At 38.0% G+C, this 15646-nt stretch overlaps 2 protein-coding genes across 2 annotated transcripts; one reads left to right on the forward strand and one right to left on the reverse strand.

Annotated features, from left to right (window-relative positions):
• Nucleotides 1-3830: 3830 nt before the first annotated feature.
• LOC114761782 (protein ALP1-like) lies at nt 3831-5789 on the forward strand. Its single transcript, XM_028951220.1, has one exon. It carries the CDS (start codon nt 3980-3982, stop codon nt 5540-5542), a length of 1563 nt encoding a protein of 520 aa, XP_028807053.1. The 5' UTR covers nt 3831-3979; the 3' UTR covers nt 5543-5789.
• A 2465-nt stretch (nt 5790-8254) lies between these two features.
• Nucleotides 8255-15460, reverse strand: LOC114761766 (aminopeptidase M1). The gene is made up of 19 exons (XM_028951197.1): nt 15183-15460; nt 14308-14453; nt 13835-13937; nt 13404-13590; nt 13234-13327; nt 12596-12749; nt 12395-12499; nt 12192-12308; nt 11770-11883; nt 11048-11230; nt 10648-10939; nt 10452-10573; nt 10273-10370; nt 9807-9984; nt 9613-9727; nt 9458-9525; nt 9272-9346; nt 8774-8851; nt 8255-8692 (listed from the first exon to the last, which is right to left on the reverse strand). Exons 1-19 carry the CDS (start codon nt 15396-15398, stop codon nt 8507-8509), a joined length of 2631 nt encoding a protein of 876 aa, XP_028807030.1. The 5' UTR covers nt 15399-15460; the 3' UTR covers nt 8255-8506.
• Between the last annotated feature and the right edge of the window lie 186 nt (nt 15461-15646).

The following is a 15646-nucleotide window of genomic DNA, read 5'->3' on the forward strand; positions in this document are numbered from 1 at the left end:
AAATTAATTTTTTATTATAAATGTGATGGTTTTTATAAATCACAGCTTGAGTCATTATTTCTATGAATGAAATCCCCTTTAATATATATGATTCACAAGAATAATTTAGAAAAATTATAAATTTAGTTTATTAAGTGAATTGGATTAAAATTATACACATCAAAATAAACATCTCAATTGAGAGGTAGCAATTTATTTGATGAAAAGAAAATTTTACTCGTTTGGTTCTTAATATAGGACTTACTTATTAAGTTAATTTTGATCCTAAATATAAGATTTATTTATCATATTTATTAATTTTTTCTGAATTATCTCTATGGATCTCTTTCAACCATAATTAAGTAGAAGAGGAAATGAGATATTAAGGAAGATGATTATAGTATTTTAAGAAAAATATATCACATTTCTTATAATTAACTAACTTACTTACTTTTTTTAATTCAATCAAATTAATTAAATAAGTCTTATATTAATCATCAGAAAAATATAAGAATTTGTCCTCACGAAGCCCGAGTCGTTGCGGGGACAAAAGGGGGAGGGGAAGGACAGAAGGCGAGGGCAATCAAAGATCCCATCCGAGCTCCATTTCACACCAAGCATCAAATTTATCCCTTCTCCGTTTTACCCTCGTTCACGGAGTTCCCCAGGAGCTGCTAGTGATTCTGTGAATATCCCTCGAGTCATTGTCCCTGCTGGTAATTCTCTCATAGTGCGCCTGATCTTTCTATGCGTGGGTGGGTCAGTGGTCCGCCCCCAAAACTACAGCCATCGGGAGGTATAAAACGTGTTATCTCCGTTTGGCCGGTGACGAGTCATCATGGAACCAGACCAACGTCGGAGAATTCCAGTTCCAAGCTTTGTTTTGTTTTGTTTTTTTATTTTATTTTATTGTCAATTTTTTACAAGTCTGAGGATAAGGACCTGAACCGTGTCCGTGTTTCAGAATCCAAACCTGTGGGCATGAATATCAGCCGCTCATCTGTTCATTGGACTCAGAATTCATAATTCGCTGACAGATTCAGTCATGGGGGCGGCAATCCCCCTGCCGTCTCTCTTTTTGCCTTTTTCCCATTGGGACCCAAAGAAAATTGGTTGTTTGGAAAGGGAAGGAAAGCATTGGGTTGAAACCTGAGGGAGGGAGGGATGACTAAAATGAGCGTAGACGGACAAATAGTCAATAGTAGCGGTTTTTGGTGCGTATTGTTGAATTTGGTGGGTCGAAGTGGGGCCCACCTGAACACGCCATGCTTTTCCATCATCCGAAAAGCAGCAAGCGCCTAATAACAACAACACACATGGGGGCAGCCCATTTTCAGCAAAACGTTGAACCTTCCCGCCTCTCCTCTCTGCTTAATCCAACATCACAAATTAAGCCACGTCATTAATCCGTCCATGTGGTGGTACTTATTATTTCGTGCGCAAGAGTTTCATAAGAATGACGAAGGCACAAGTCTGGTGTTTTTCCCCTTGCCTCGTATTAGATTTGAGATAATAATTTTCTGTCAGCGTCAAATTAAACCCACGGGTCAACGTCCTACCATCTCCCATGGCTTGTTTTCCATATTCATGTTAGCTTATTCTAATTTTTATGGCATTCAAATTAATCGCCAAAAATGAATTAATTATGGCATCGTTAAACAAACAGATTAGAGGGACCTTTTACATTGGGAGTTTGTTTCCCTCAAGAAAAAACGTAAGTGGCCGGCGTCATCATTGTCAGGGGAGTCTCCTGATGTATGCCATACCAGTTTTCCACGCCATCTTCTGTGGGCCCAGGGAGATTGTCGGTCCCCCGATAAAAAATGGAAAAATAGGGGGGGGGTGTTTTAAGCATAAAAAAAATCCTACAACAATGGGTACTTATTTTTCTAACTTGTAATTACTACTCACTTGGTATAAAGTTTTTGTCGCTTATATTCGCTTCTTACGATATCATGATAATTTCTATCAAAAACTAATCACAACGCAGTAGCCTTAAATCGATGAATTCGTGCTTGTGCGAAATTGAATCTTTTCAAAATAATTTTTTTATCATGATTTTTTTGAATAAAAGTATCTTGAATTACATAAATTTACTTATAAATATTCTTTCTGGTCTACAGCATAAAATGTCAGTTAGAAAGAAAGTTATGTTCTAAAATATAAAATGTTGTTAAGATTATTTTTTCATTTTTATCCTTATCAAATATTACCTCCGATCCTAATTATAAGAGCTAATTGACTAATTTGAAGAGGTTAAAAAAAGAAATTAAATTAGTTATTTGTAATAAATAGATGTTGTCTTTCCTAAAATATCCTTCTTAATCAAGTGTGCTGGATAAAACCACCATTATTAGAAAAATTATTTCAAAAAAATACATAAATATTAGAGACAAAGTGAATTTGGGTCTTATATTTATGATTAAAATAAAAGACAAATAAGGTTTTATATTAAGGGTCGGAAGTAGTATAATAGGAAGATGAGAAACAATCAAAATATAATATCAAAGATAACTTCATTACTTTTTAGAAGTAAAATAGAAAATCTCTATTTTTTCGGCACAAATTTAATGACTAGAATTTTATTTTTTTTAGTATGTGAAAAAAATTAATTTCTTATATTATAAACCGATAGAGGGAGTACTTAGCATAAACACCCTTAAATGGGCCCCATCAGGGCGAAAGTTAAATCGGAGCCCCACCTTCGTGAAGCCCCCTGGTGATCCCCGCCTCGATCAAATTCGCCGAAGAAGAATCTTAAACGTCAAATCCGATAGCAATGGAAATGGAACTTAAAATTACTTAAGAGACAAGGCATCTGTAACAAATTCATGTAACAAGCTCATAAAAATCCGGCTTTTGACTGTGCCGTCGGTCTGCTTATGGTGGTTAGAAGTCTCGTTTTACGGGAGAGAAGAAGAAAAGGAAAAATGTTACCCATAAAAAGAAAAAAGAAAAGAAGGGAGGGAAAATTGAGGGTCACCGTCCTTCACCTAATACGGTCACCACGGGCACTTTGAAAGACAAGAAAAGGGTATAAAAATCTCCAAAACTGCGTTCACACTTCAAACCCTGCTCTCTCTTTTCCTAATCACATTTTGACTTCTGCCTTTTCCGCCTGTCCGCCACACCCCCCCCCAAAAAAAAAAAAAAAAAAATCCCACCCCGCCTTATAAGTTGTGTACTTCGCATCGTAGTACGACTCATGAACTTTATTTATTTATTTTAAATGTATTGTTTTTTTTTATATTCATTTTTTGACCAACTAATTACCAAATATATCTACATGCATATGCTAAACTCTGTTGAAAAAAAATTACATTATTCCTAAATAATAAATAGTAGAGTTTATTTTTTAGACTTCATAGGGGCTCATGTAATTTTTAATTATATTATACATCTTAAAATTGTATCTAATTTTAAAAAAATATTTTTATAATTGAAATTCTTTAAATAATTTGCAGAAACAACGTGGAAGGTTTATGAGTAAGTCTTCTCAATCATAAAAAGCGCCGACTAATTTAAAAAAGACAAAAGCATAATACAATAATCCAGTGGAGGCATAGCAGATTCACGCGTCAAAGCAAACCAAGCAGTGAATTAACAATAGAGCGGCTCTTGCGCTTTATTTTATTATTATTATTATTTAGGGTACATGATGGATCCACTCTTATTACATACTTATTTGTTCGCAATTGATTTAATTAATCAAGTAATCCGTGTCCCAAAAAACTAATCCACTGTTAAGCTTGTTCTTTTCTTGGTAAACTATTGGGGGCCAAATATTAAATTATTAAATTTATTTCCCTGTCCAATATAAAAGTGGAGTAAAGCCCCAGCATCCTGTCTTCCTCCGTTTTCAATATCCGCGTTCACACTAGTGTTCGACGAAATAAAAAAGTCATAGGCTCCAAGCTAACCAGGAAGACGACCTTCTCCTTGCCGAGTTATCTCCGCCACGCTCGTTCGTCTCTGCGTATCGGCTTCTATCTTTATCTGTATGAAACTCCCAACTTTTGCAGACCCGGACTCCCTCTCCCACATTTTCAGCCTGCTCCAGAGCTCCTTTGATCAGATGAATGAGACCGGCAGCAGCGTCACCAGAAAACGACGCAGAAAAAATGACAAACCTGCAGATGGCGATGATGATGATTCAGTCCAGAACCAAGGGACCAAGAAGAAAGAATTGTCGGGTATTCTCACTTCGCTGCTGTTGCTGGAAGAACAACAGAAGCGTGACCAGGAAGAGCTTGACAGAGTCTCCGAGGAGGAGAAGCTGTCCTTAGAGGCCAACCACAAGAAGAAGACCAAGGCCATGCTGGAATACTACACCAATCTTCGGGATTATTACGACGATGTCGAAGAATCGGAGCGAATTAAGAGAAAGAAATCACGAGCCATGACCGGTGCCGTGGCTGTCGCTGCGGCTTCCGATGGATTGGAAAAGGTTCAGACGGATAAAGTACAGAAAGCTGGAGCAGGTGGTGGATCCCAGAGCCAACCGCGGCGGCTGTGGGTGAAGGACCGTTCCGGAGCATGGTGGGACGAATGTAACAGGCCAGATTTTCCAGAAGATGAGTTCAAGAGAGCGTTTAGAATGGGGAGGGCTACCTTCGATATGATCTGTGAGGAGCTTAATTCGGTTATTGCGAAAGAAGATACAACGTTGAGAAACGCTATTCCTGTGACGCAAAGAGTGGCTGTTTGTTTATGGAGGCTCGCCACCGGTGACCCTCTTCGTCTTGTGTCCAAAAGGTTTGGATTGGGTATATCGACTTGCCATAAGCTAGTTCTTGAGGTATGCACAGCCATAAAGATCGTGTTGATGCCTAAGTACTTACAATGGCCTGATGAAGCAACATTGGGGAATATCAAAGGTGAATTTGAATCGATTTCTGGGATACCCAATGTGGTGGGGTCTATGTACACCTCACATATCCCCATTATAGCTCCCAAGATTAGTGTGGCTGCTTATTTCAATAAAAGACATACGGAAAGGAATCAGAAGACTTCGTATTCAATTACAGTTCAAGGTGTGGTTGACCCTAGAGGGGTGTTTACAGATGTGTGCATTGGGTGGCCTGGTTCGATGCCTGATGATCAGGTGTTAGAGAAGTCTGCACTTTATAAAAGGGCCGAGAAGGGGCTTCTAAAAGGTGTGTGGATCGTTGGCAGTTCAGGGTACCCTTTAATGGATTGGGTTTTAGTGCCTTATACTCAGCAGCATCTTACTTGGACACAGCATGCATTCAACGAGAAGATTGGAGAGGTTCAAAAGGTTGCAAAAGATGCATTTGCGAGACTGAAAGGAAGGTGGTGTTGCTTGCAGAAGAGGACTGAGGTAAAACTGCAAGATTTGCCTGTTGTTCTTGGGGCATGCTGTGTGTTGCACAATATATGCGAATTAAGGAATGAAGAAATGGATCCAGAGCTGAAGTTTGAACTTCTAGATGATGAGATGGTGCCAGAGATTGCCTTGAGATCACCAAACTCCATGAAAGCGAGGGATGCAATTGCTCATAATCTCCTGCACCATGGACTGGCAGGCACTTCTTTTCTTTAGGTGAAAGGTTGTATTTTTGACTATATGATACTCGAGCTCATAATTCTTTTGCTTGTTTCTATAGCTGATAGTGAGCCATTCATCTTATTTGTTGAAGGGACTCTGTAAAAGATAGATATGTTGGCCCCTTCATCAAATATATGATTGTACTCTTCATAAGTTGTATGATTCACAGAATTGTATCTTAGTTCCATACTTTAACCGCCAAAATAAATATTAGTGAGTTTAATCACTATTTGTTGCCTCATCCTTTTTCTTGTCATCAGTTCTCTTGATGTCAAAAAAGTTTATGAGCATGGGCAATGTTCCCGTTTTCTGTTCCTGTGAAGTAACTTCTGGCATGCTTTATTGATCTACAAACTCGTCTTCTATGTTGATTTCAAGCAAGTCTGTCATGGATTGACATGGGAATAATACAAGTAAAGCCCCACCTTATCAGGGCACATCATTCTTAAGAGGAGCTTTTATCGGTCAAAATGTCGGGAAACTGAATGACTGAAGCTTAAATCGGAACCTTTCTTGGAGTAGCATGAGATTTTTACTTCATGAGCTTGAGGATCCTTGTATATGATCAGAGCCAAAAGTGGCCAAATGTTGTTCAGGATCTGGTCTTGTTTACCTTGTGCATGTGTTGTTTTTCTGGAGCTGACGTGGTGATTGGTTCATGTATTAGCATCACTGCTCTAAATCTTGGTGACGGTTATCATTTATGTCCGAGAAAGGGGGTATAATAATAACAATTGGTTGTTCCAAGTGACTTTGAGTCTTCTCAGCTATCACAAAACTGAATTAGAATGCATATGTAACTTTGAAGCCCGTGGGGGTCTGGTTTAAATTCCTCGGTTAGCGAACCTGATCTTTAATTATGTCCATGGCACTGTGCTGCACACAGCTATATCAGATAAGGTAGAGCCTGGTGTTAATAGCGTACCGAACTGGTCATCAGATGAACTTTTCAAGGAGATTTGCTTGGAAACGCAGGTCATTTGAGGCCTCCTCTGAGCTGAATTACATGTTCTGGTTTTCTGGGTTGACTCTGTCAACGGGATTAAAAAAATAAAACAGAAATAAAGAGAAATTACCATATGTAGTTATTCCAACCCATTCCAAAGTCCTTATCATGATAAGGACAGGAATGTCGGAGCATCGAAACGAAAGCGGAAACAAACAAAAGAAAAAGAGTATCGCAAGCTTTGATTCCATCACGATAATTTTAATTTAGAAGGAAAGATTAATTACTGTATAGCAAGGTTTTGTCGGTGCTTTTCACCGTTCACACCTCCCCTCGTAATCCCCACACGACACGAGCAAATTTATTTTGTTTTCACTTGTAAATTCATCTAATCAGCTAGTCTTTCCAAGTATTTAACTTGTTGCCGCTTGGTTGTCATCTAACTTTTTTGTTGTTAATTAGTCTGACACGTTAGGACAAGGCCAAGTACTCATCCATTTCTGATCTCATTGCCCTTTCTGAAAAAAATATTTTTTTTCCAATATTCAAACAAGTCAAAAATGGACAAAATCAAGTATTTTTGTAATTGTTCATTTCTGGGTAACAGAGTTGTGAGCGGATAGAAAAATCATTTTCTTGAAAAGACGACATAGTCAACAAAATTTGAATGGCAATTATGGGATATTTGACAAAAGGAATTAATTGATAGCGAGTTAAGCATTTTAAATGACAGTGTCATAATCCAGAGGCGACAAGCACCAAGGCTGATTTGGGCTGTTAACTTGGAGCCGAAATGCTTACCAAGTCCTCCATACCAAATAACTAAACCATATATTCAGCTGTTCTCACTGGCAACTTCCATGCCTCAAGAGTCATTTCATCATTGCCTTGTTTCTTCCTTTCTTTCTTTCTTTCCCCTTTTTTTATGAGGTCATTGCTAATGTAATGTCAACGGCAAGTTGGAGGGGAGGATCTTGCTGCTCCTACCATTCACACTCAACTAACTCTAAAAATAGAAAATGAGATGTCTTTATTTTTTTTTCCTTTTCAATTTTCATCATGTGCCATTTGCAAATGAGAAAATATTCTTGAAATTATTAAATCTCAAATAAGAAATTTTTACAAAAATATACTATTATTTGCAGATTCAATATTATCAAAATACTTAAACCGATCTGGGATTTAATAATTTGGATGTCTTTTTTATGAATTCTCCCTTTGCAAGTGCTGTCTCAACCATAAATAATTCTTGTCATCACTAAATTCATTATGTACCTCTAAATATAAATATCTTTATCTTTCGAGTGCGCAAAAAATAAAATCAAATTATCACTTTACAAATATCATTATTGCTAAGACTTACCATATTAATAGGCCTTAACACTATTTTGAAAGAAATTCATTATCAACCCAAATGACACGTGAAATTTAAAATAAATGAGTAAATTAAGTCTAAAAAATTATTGCCCACATGTTAAAAATATTACGCTCAACCTTTATCTCTCTTTCATTCCTTAAACCTTTCTCAACAACACTTATTTTTTTTGCCACAGCACAAAACACTTGAGTATCGATCCCGCTCCGTTGGGCCGATGCAATTTGACGTTGTATAAAGTTTTAATTTGGTCTTTTAAAAATTAAACAATACGAAATTTCTGAGGCAGGAAGGAAAAAAGGAGGAAGAAAATTTTCTTCTTTCCTTCCGCGATTGCCCAAGTCACTTGCAAGCTGCATACACCATATAAAACATTTTCCGGAACTCGAGTCGAAACTATCGCCATCTATATATTCTAGTTAATTTCATAATTCATTTTTCTAGGTAAAGATCAACCAAGGTTAATTCGTACATGGAAAGGATTTATTCTGAGTCAGCCAAACTTCAATCCGACCGTACTTCAACACCCCACACCAAAAAAAAAACCCAAAAACCACAAAAAAGGGCACACAACACACTTGCACGACAACTAGAGTCTAGAGAAAGAAACACCAGAACAAGAGAATGCATAGGGTAGTCAGTATTTCCCGAATGCCAATTCCTTCACAGCCTGGGCCAGATGCTGCTCATTCCGAACATTCTGAACCCATGATGCATTGATATGAACCCGCTCCAGGCTCTGCTTCAACGTCCTAGCAACTGAAGGATGCGTACGTGTAGCAAAGAATTCCTCTACTTCTTTTGCCTTCTCAAAGGAAGCAAACTGCATGGATAGCGCACAATTTTAGAGAGAAGATTCATGGCGTGCGAGTCAAACTCAATAGGACAAAGTACAGAGACATACCGGTGAGACAGCTGCACTAACAAAGCGAGTTATCAAAAATCCTGAACCATATGTCTTGAGGAGATGTTCCCAGTTCTCCTGCATGGCAGCAGAGCGACAGTTAGAAAACCATACAACAGCCACAGGGTTACTTATTAAAAATGACTATATGTCGTGATCTCTCTTCAAAATAAGGTCGTCTACAAGGTGATTTTTCATGCCTCAATGGCCTAAAGTTGCCGCAAAAAAATGAAGCATTAAATCCTGACATTCACTGTTAGAGCAGAATTTTGAACGTACAAAAATTGGGCCAGTTTCCTGACTCAAAGTCTGGCCATGCAACTAAATCTTATAATAGCAGTTATAATCTAAATTGTTTGAACTGACCCTAATTCGACATTGATCAGCTTTGGACACGATGGGATAATAAAATTAAAATTGTTACTATCGCAGTTTAAACAAGAATTCACTTCAGCAATGCATATTGCACTTAATATGACCACTGCTTATGTAATTTACCTTGAACCATGACCAAGTTACTTCTCGTCCTTCCACACTAACAGCAAGTCCAAAAACAGCATCCTGACTTCGTACCTTGACCATTTAAAGAACCCAGATATAAAGCTCCAATCTAATAATTCTCCACAAATGTGTGTAAATGTGTATTCTGACTTCAACGCAAACAAAAAATAAAACAGTTGATACCTCAGAAGACAACATGAAGTTAAGGGCTTCAAGAATTAGATCTGGATCATGTGAAGATGCCAATGAGCCTGCAAGAATCCAAAGTTAAGAGGTATCCTGACCATGAAAAATCAAAGTATAAAAGAATTCTGCTAAAGTAAAAGGTAGGTCATTACTTAGAATGCGTGTTTTTTCCTGGCTTAGGTCAGATTCCCGATAAACTTTCAGAAGGGATTCATAACCAAAACGGTTAGATTTGCTTGTCCTTTGCATTACTGCCACATATGTTGCCTGCAAACATAATTCACAATAATTATAAGCAGGAGGTTTTGAGGGAAATTTCAAGCGCTGCACTGAGGCTGCAGACAACCTTTCTTATATCAGGTGGAAGAAGCTGTGTGCTTCTGTCTTCTAAGAATGCCTGAAAACGTCTGCTTGCTTCATCCAGTGTCAGATCATGTCCAAAAACGGCAAGGGCTGTCAAAACTTCTCCCCTCAGCATTGCATCTAGATGGCTTTCACCTGGTCTAGGGTCCCAGCCAAGCTTCCTGAACAGATAAAAGAGATTTTAAGGGGGAAAATCTACAAAAAAAAGATGTATATATGAAAGGATCTCTTTTAGACTGTTCAGAATTTTCTTTCGGTAAACAACACAGTTACTAGCAATAGCAATATATCGTACAACATGACTCCTAGCGGACATAACAACTCTAACGTAAACTTGCTTTCGTTTTCCCAATCATTATCTACATTATTAAAGCCATAGGAAAGTTAAGGTGGGGCATTGCTACAAAACTGGGAACAGCATATAATGATTCATATATCTAACAACTTACTCAGCGGAGAACTGGAAAAGGTTAATAAAGAATTGCTTAATGTAGTCTAGTAGCTCTGGTATAGCATCAGCAACAATCCTTTCGACCTTATGACTTATCTGGAAAATGAGGTTTGAATTAAAATTAAAAAACAAAAAATTATAACCAACGAAATAGCAACATGCGGAAGATGGCATTACAGTAATTAGGTTGGATAACACGATGTAATCAAGTTCCTCCCTGTAGGCTCCCATCAAGGCAAGCAGGGAGGTCAATGTTTCCTTGCGAGCCATACAAAGTGCATATAAATCATCCAAAACGCCTGTCAAAGAAACAATTGAATTAATGGTCATTCGGATTTCTACTACCAAAACTGCCAACCACTAATCAATTTACCAAATCGGTCTGTTGCAGATAATAACTGTTTTTCTACAGCATATCTAAGTCTAGCTGCAAGCCCCTCATCATATTTCACCCTGTAAAAACCAGTCTGATCCACATTAAGTTTTATCCAGGAGCGTGGTCCTATTTCTTGAGGAATCTGAGAGCCAAAAAGCTCATTGACGTCACGTGTTTCAGTTTTTTCTTGCAGAAGGAAATTCTTGCAAACATCATATGAGCCAAGGCACAATGTTATTGGAACAATCCAATGGCCTTCTCCATGAGCACCACTAGAGAGGAATTGTGACTGCCCATTAACAAAGAAAGCTTACAAGTTATAAAGCATGCTAGAAGGCATTTTCTTATGAAAATAATCATAAACAAGAACTTGTGAAATAATCAAATACAACAGAACCTGCTCAAACTCCAATTTATGATTATTGACTCTGACGGAGACAACAGGGTAGCCCTTCTGCTTTGTCCATGAGTCCATTAATTTGTTCACAGGTTCACCAGATCCTTCCTCAAGGGCAGCCCACAGATCTTCAGTCTTAGCATTTGAGCATGCGTGTCTTTTTATATATGAAGCCAGTGACCTCTATTTGTATGAACAAGCAATATATAATTTTACCTCACTAGTGGAATATGCAAATATTCACATTTTGCATGGTTTTATAATATACGATTTTAAATATATGCATCACAGGATCTTCACATCATCGGCAGATTACATTGTCCACATATACCTTTCATTGTTCAGTTCAACGCAAGTTACAGCGTTGAGTCTCGACTCTAGTGGTATCAATCTAATATACAAATCTCAACTTAAATGTAACAGTTGTGGTTAGGGTGCACCTATTGAAGTCCTATACTCCTTTTTAACTATCTACCTTTAAAAAATAATGATATAAAAAGTGGATTGACAATTCAATCAAGAAGATGTGTTATATACCACAAACTTGACATTGCAGCCTATACCGATTTATTTGTAGTTTAAAAACCCCAGTCAGTCAAATTGAGAGAAAAATCTGCAACGCAACAGTTTTAGCTATGTCCTTCCCAAGGATACACTGCATATCTTACTTGCGTAACTCTTTCAAATTTAGCATTAAACACGCATAATGTCCTACCACTGACCTGAAAGCATTCAGCACCAAGATAGCTTTGTAGCATCCTGATTACAGATGCGCCTTTTCTATAACTTATTGCATCAAATATTTCATCAATCTCATGGGCATGATTTATTTCTACCTGCAAAGAGAATTAATTTACTTTGGTTAAAATACACAATAAAAAAATAAGGCAATTGATTAAATATTGATCAGGTATTACCAAAAGGATAAGTTTATCCTTGTTGCCCCAACATTGAACACTAAAGATGTTACATACAGACATAAACTAGTATTATGCATTTTCATATAGACGCGCACACGTATATATTATACATGCTATTACTCTGTACTGTTGATTCATATATCCCACAAGCTCAGATAAAATTAACCTACTAATTATCCAAAGAATGTGAAAGCCAACAAATAAACTCAAGGATTTAACAATACCTCAATTGGGTGGGATTCTGCAAGGCCATCCAGCTTAAGACCCTCGGTAGTTTCGTGAAGAAATTGAGACCATATTTTCCAGTCAGGAAACAAGCTATCAGTCGCTAGATAGCTAACCTGAGTATACCAATCATTGAGAAGAAGAGTGAGAATGCGGCACAATGGAAGCAATGATACAAGCACATATGGGCTATAAATCTTACCCATGTTGCAAAGCCTTCATTCAGCCATAAATGTGTCCACCATTCCATCGTGACAAGATTGCCAAACCATTGATGAGCCAGTTCATGAGCTACGACAATTGCAACCTTTACAGAAACCAAAGAAATTTTTATGACTTCAACTAGCAATCAGAAACTAGTTCTGCACGATGAATAAAGCAACTTTGGAAATAAGCAAACTACCCTCTGCTTATTGGCAGCAGCAGAATGTTGCTCATCATAGAGTAAAGCAGTCTCTCGGTATGTAACCAAACCATAATTCTCCATGGCTCCAGCCGCAAAATCAGGAATTGCAATCATATCCAATTTCGGCAGAGAGTAAGGGGTTTCAAAATAACTGTTAAGTTATAGTAATTAGTAGTGTATTGAATGACAAATGATGCAGCATGGCCATACGAACCGAGGAATGCAAACTGACTACTGCAATGACTAACATGTAATCCATGCTATCCCCCTAACTTTCCTTTGCAAACCTAAAGCAAAAATGGATGGAAAATGTGATAATGAAAAGGTCTGATGCATTATAAGATCACAAGGTCAATTTAGGAAGGGATTACAAACCCCCCCCCCCGGGGGGTTTAAGAGACACACACACCTACGCACACTTATTTTTGTTAACTAGGCATTTTCTTTGCCTTACCCCTACAGTCAATTTCATTCATGTAATTGGGCTATGGACACAAATTTTATGGATCAGTAATAAAATTGTCCCAAAAGTTTCAAGTGATTTATTAAACTTGCAGGGGAATCAACTTTTTGGGTTTTTTTTTCCCCTCCCCAGATATTCATCATATAAAAGAATTTTAACAGCTCAAGCTTACTGTTTGAATAGTTCCAATGTCTTCACAGCAACATATAGAGCAAACTTCCCCTGGTTTGCCTTACCAACTTGACAGTACACTCGGACTTTGACCCCTGTAAAGACGTTAAAGAGCACTAGGACAAATATAACTAATACAAACTCAAGCCCCAATAGGGTGCACGATATTACCATCAGAGGTATGGTCTTCCACAAAATCAAACAAACCAACAACAACTGCAACCAAATATGTAGACATGGTTGGCGATTCTTGATATGAAACTGTTTTAATATTGCCATTTATTTTTTCTTCAATGACTGGCATGTTCGAAAGGGCCGTGAGCTCCGAAGGCACATCCAATGTGATCTTGAAAGTAGCCTGCAAGGTCAACCTCGTGTGAATAGTGCGCCCAAACTCAAACTATTCTTCATTTCTTAGCACAATCGAAAGCCAAAAGTCCATCAACTTTGCCCCACCTAAAATGGCCTTAGCGCCTAAGCAATGAACCAAAGGGAAGCTTATTTACTTGAAATCCTACATTTCTGTTCCAAAATTCAAAATTCTACCCATCAAAATTCTTAGAAAAGGTGTGTTTACTCTGGAAGGCGGGACAGAGACAGACCTTGCAAGCAGGTTCGTCCCAACAAGGAAAGCATTTTCTGGCATCAGCTGGTTCAAACTGAGTAACAGCCATATTCTTCTTCTCACCATTATGCTCATAGGTACTACGAAAGGATAAAAGAACCCCAAACAGTCATTTTTCATTATATGCTGGAATATAATCACGAAAAATTAATAAATACTGGTTAATGACAGAACAAGCAGTAGTGAAATGACATCCATCAAGTTTCCAGGTTAAAAAATGAAAAAGGGTTATAAGCATAAAAAAAAAAATTGCACCATATTTTCTGTACAGTTTTGTTGTAAAAAACACAGATTTTGATCTTCGAAAGTTTTGAACTCGGCTATTTCAACCAAGTTAATAATTTGACCTTTTGGGTACCAGTAGAAACTTCTTCTTCTTCTTTTTTTTTTTTTTTTCCGGTGAACCAGTAGAAACTTTGAAAAACTAAAAGAATACGTAGCAATGTTTACCTTCTGTAAAATCCCTTCATTCTGTCATTCAAAATTCCATCAAACTGAATAGTCAAAACACCCAACCCAATCGGTAGCGCGTCTGGAAACTCCAATACCAAAATCTCGTCTTGTTCAAACAGCTCGACTCTTGAAGGCTTGAAAACCTGCATAGACATCCACTCATTCTACATCATCAATAGTCAATATAATCGTCTAAAAACATAGATGCGAGAATTTCGAAGTTATCAATCAAACCCCTGAATTAGCTCAAAAAACAGATAAAATAAACCAACAAACAATTCTTATTATAGAAAGATCAATTACATCCATTTGTCTACTACAAAATGCTCGAAGTGGGGAAGGCAAACTTAACCTTCTAACAAGTTGCGATTAGCAAAATTTACTGCAACTACTACGTTCGTTCGTGCGTCCACATTCTCGTGAGAGAGCAACGAATCAGAAACAATGGATCAGATCATTTTTTGTAAAATTTGGCTCTATTCATCTTACGGCAGTCCCAATGCATGAGAAAAGTTTCGACAACCTAGAGTCTTAAAATTGGAGTATCAAGAGCTCAACAACAGTAACAACAATAAGCTTATCCCACTAGGTAGAGAATCAGAAGCTCCGGCCCGGGGGGGGGGGTGTGAGGACATTAAAAAGCTATCGAACAGGCAATACCCGCCCATCGACCAATATAGAATGAACTATGAGTCAAAAGAAACACCAATCTTATAAAACTTCCAGCACCATGCTTGGCCCTCCGAAAGTCCTGTACAAATTTTCTTCTACGATGAACATAGTCTTTGCACGAATTACACTCTAAAATAAAAGCTGCCATCACAAGCAACCCTTCTCATCCAAGTTGGAAAAGGGAAAAGTGGACTCCATACCTTAGAAGAATCTCGGTTCGTAAAGGATGCGGCATCATCGCTGACAGAGAGCTCAGCGGCATTAAGAACGATGTAACTGGTAGGGGCGACGATGTCAAGGTCAATGGCGACGGAACCAGAGAAGCAGCAAGCGACGAGGTCGGGTTGAAGCCTTACATCGTATCGCTTGGGAACAGCGAATTTGGGGAGACGAGGCTGGCCTTTGAACTGATCCATTCCTTCAGCCGGCTGGTGACTGACAAAAGAGCAAGGTATTTACTTTGCGTTCTGGTGACAGACCTCTAGTAAAGGACCCCAATTTATACAAGTCCGAGGATCGGTTGTGTTTTTTTTTTTGGCCCCTGACGTGGGATTTTTAAATGGAATAATATCACGGTAAAAAAAACCGAACCGGACCAGAAGGTTTAATTGAAAAACCGGTAAATTGGTGTCCAATCTAATTAGGTTCACTTGTTGGACCGGTA

Source organism: Neltuma alba, unplaced genomic scaffold (genome assembly GCF_004799145.2).
Source record: "Neltuma alba isolate B1F8T4 unplaced genomic scaffold, ASM479914v2 tig00011134_pilon, whole genome shotgun sequence".
In the NCBI taxonomy this organism is placed as follows: Eukaryota; Viridiplantae; Streptophyta; class Magnoliopsida; order Fabales; family Fabaceae; genus Neltuma; species Neltuma alba.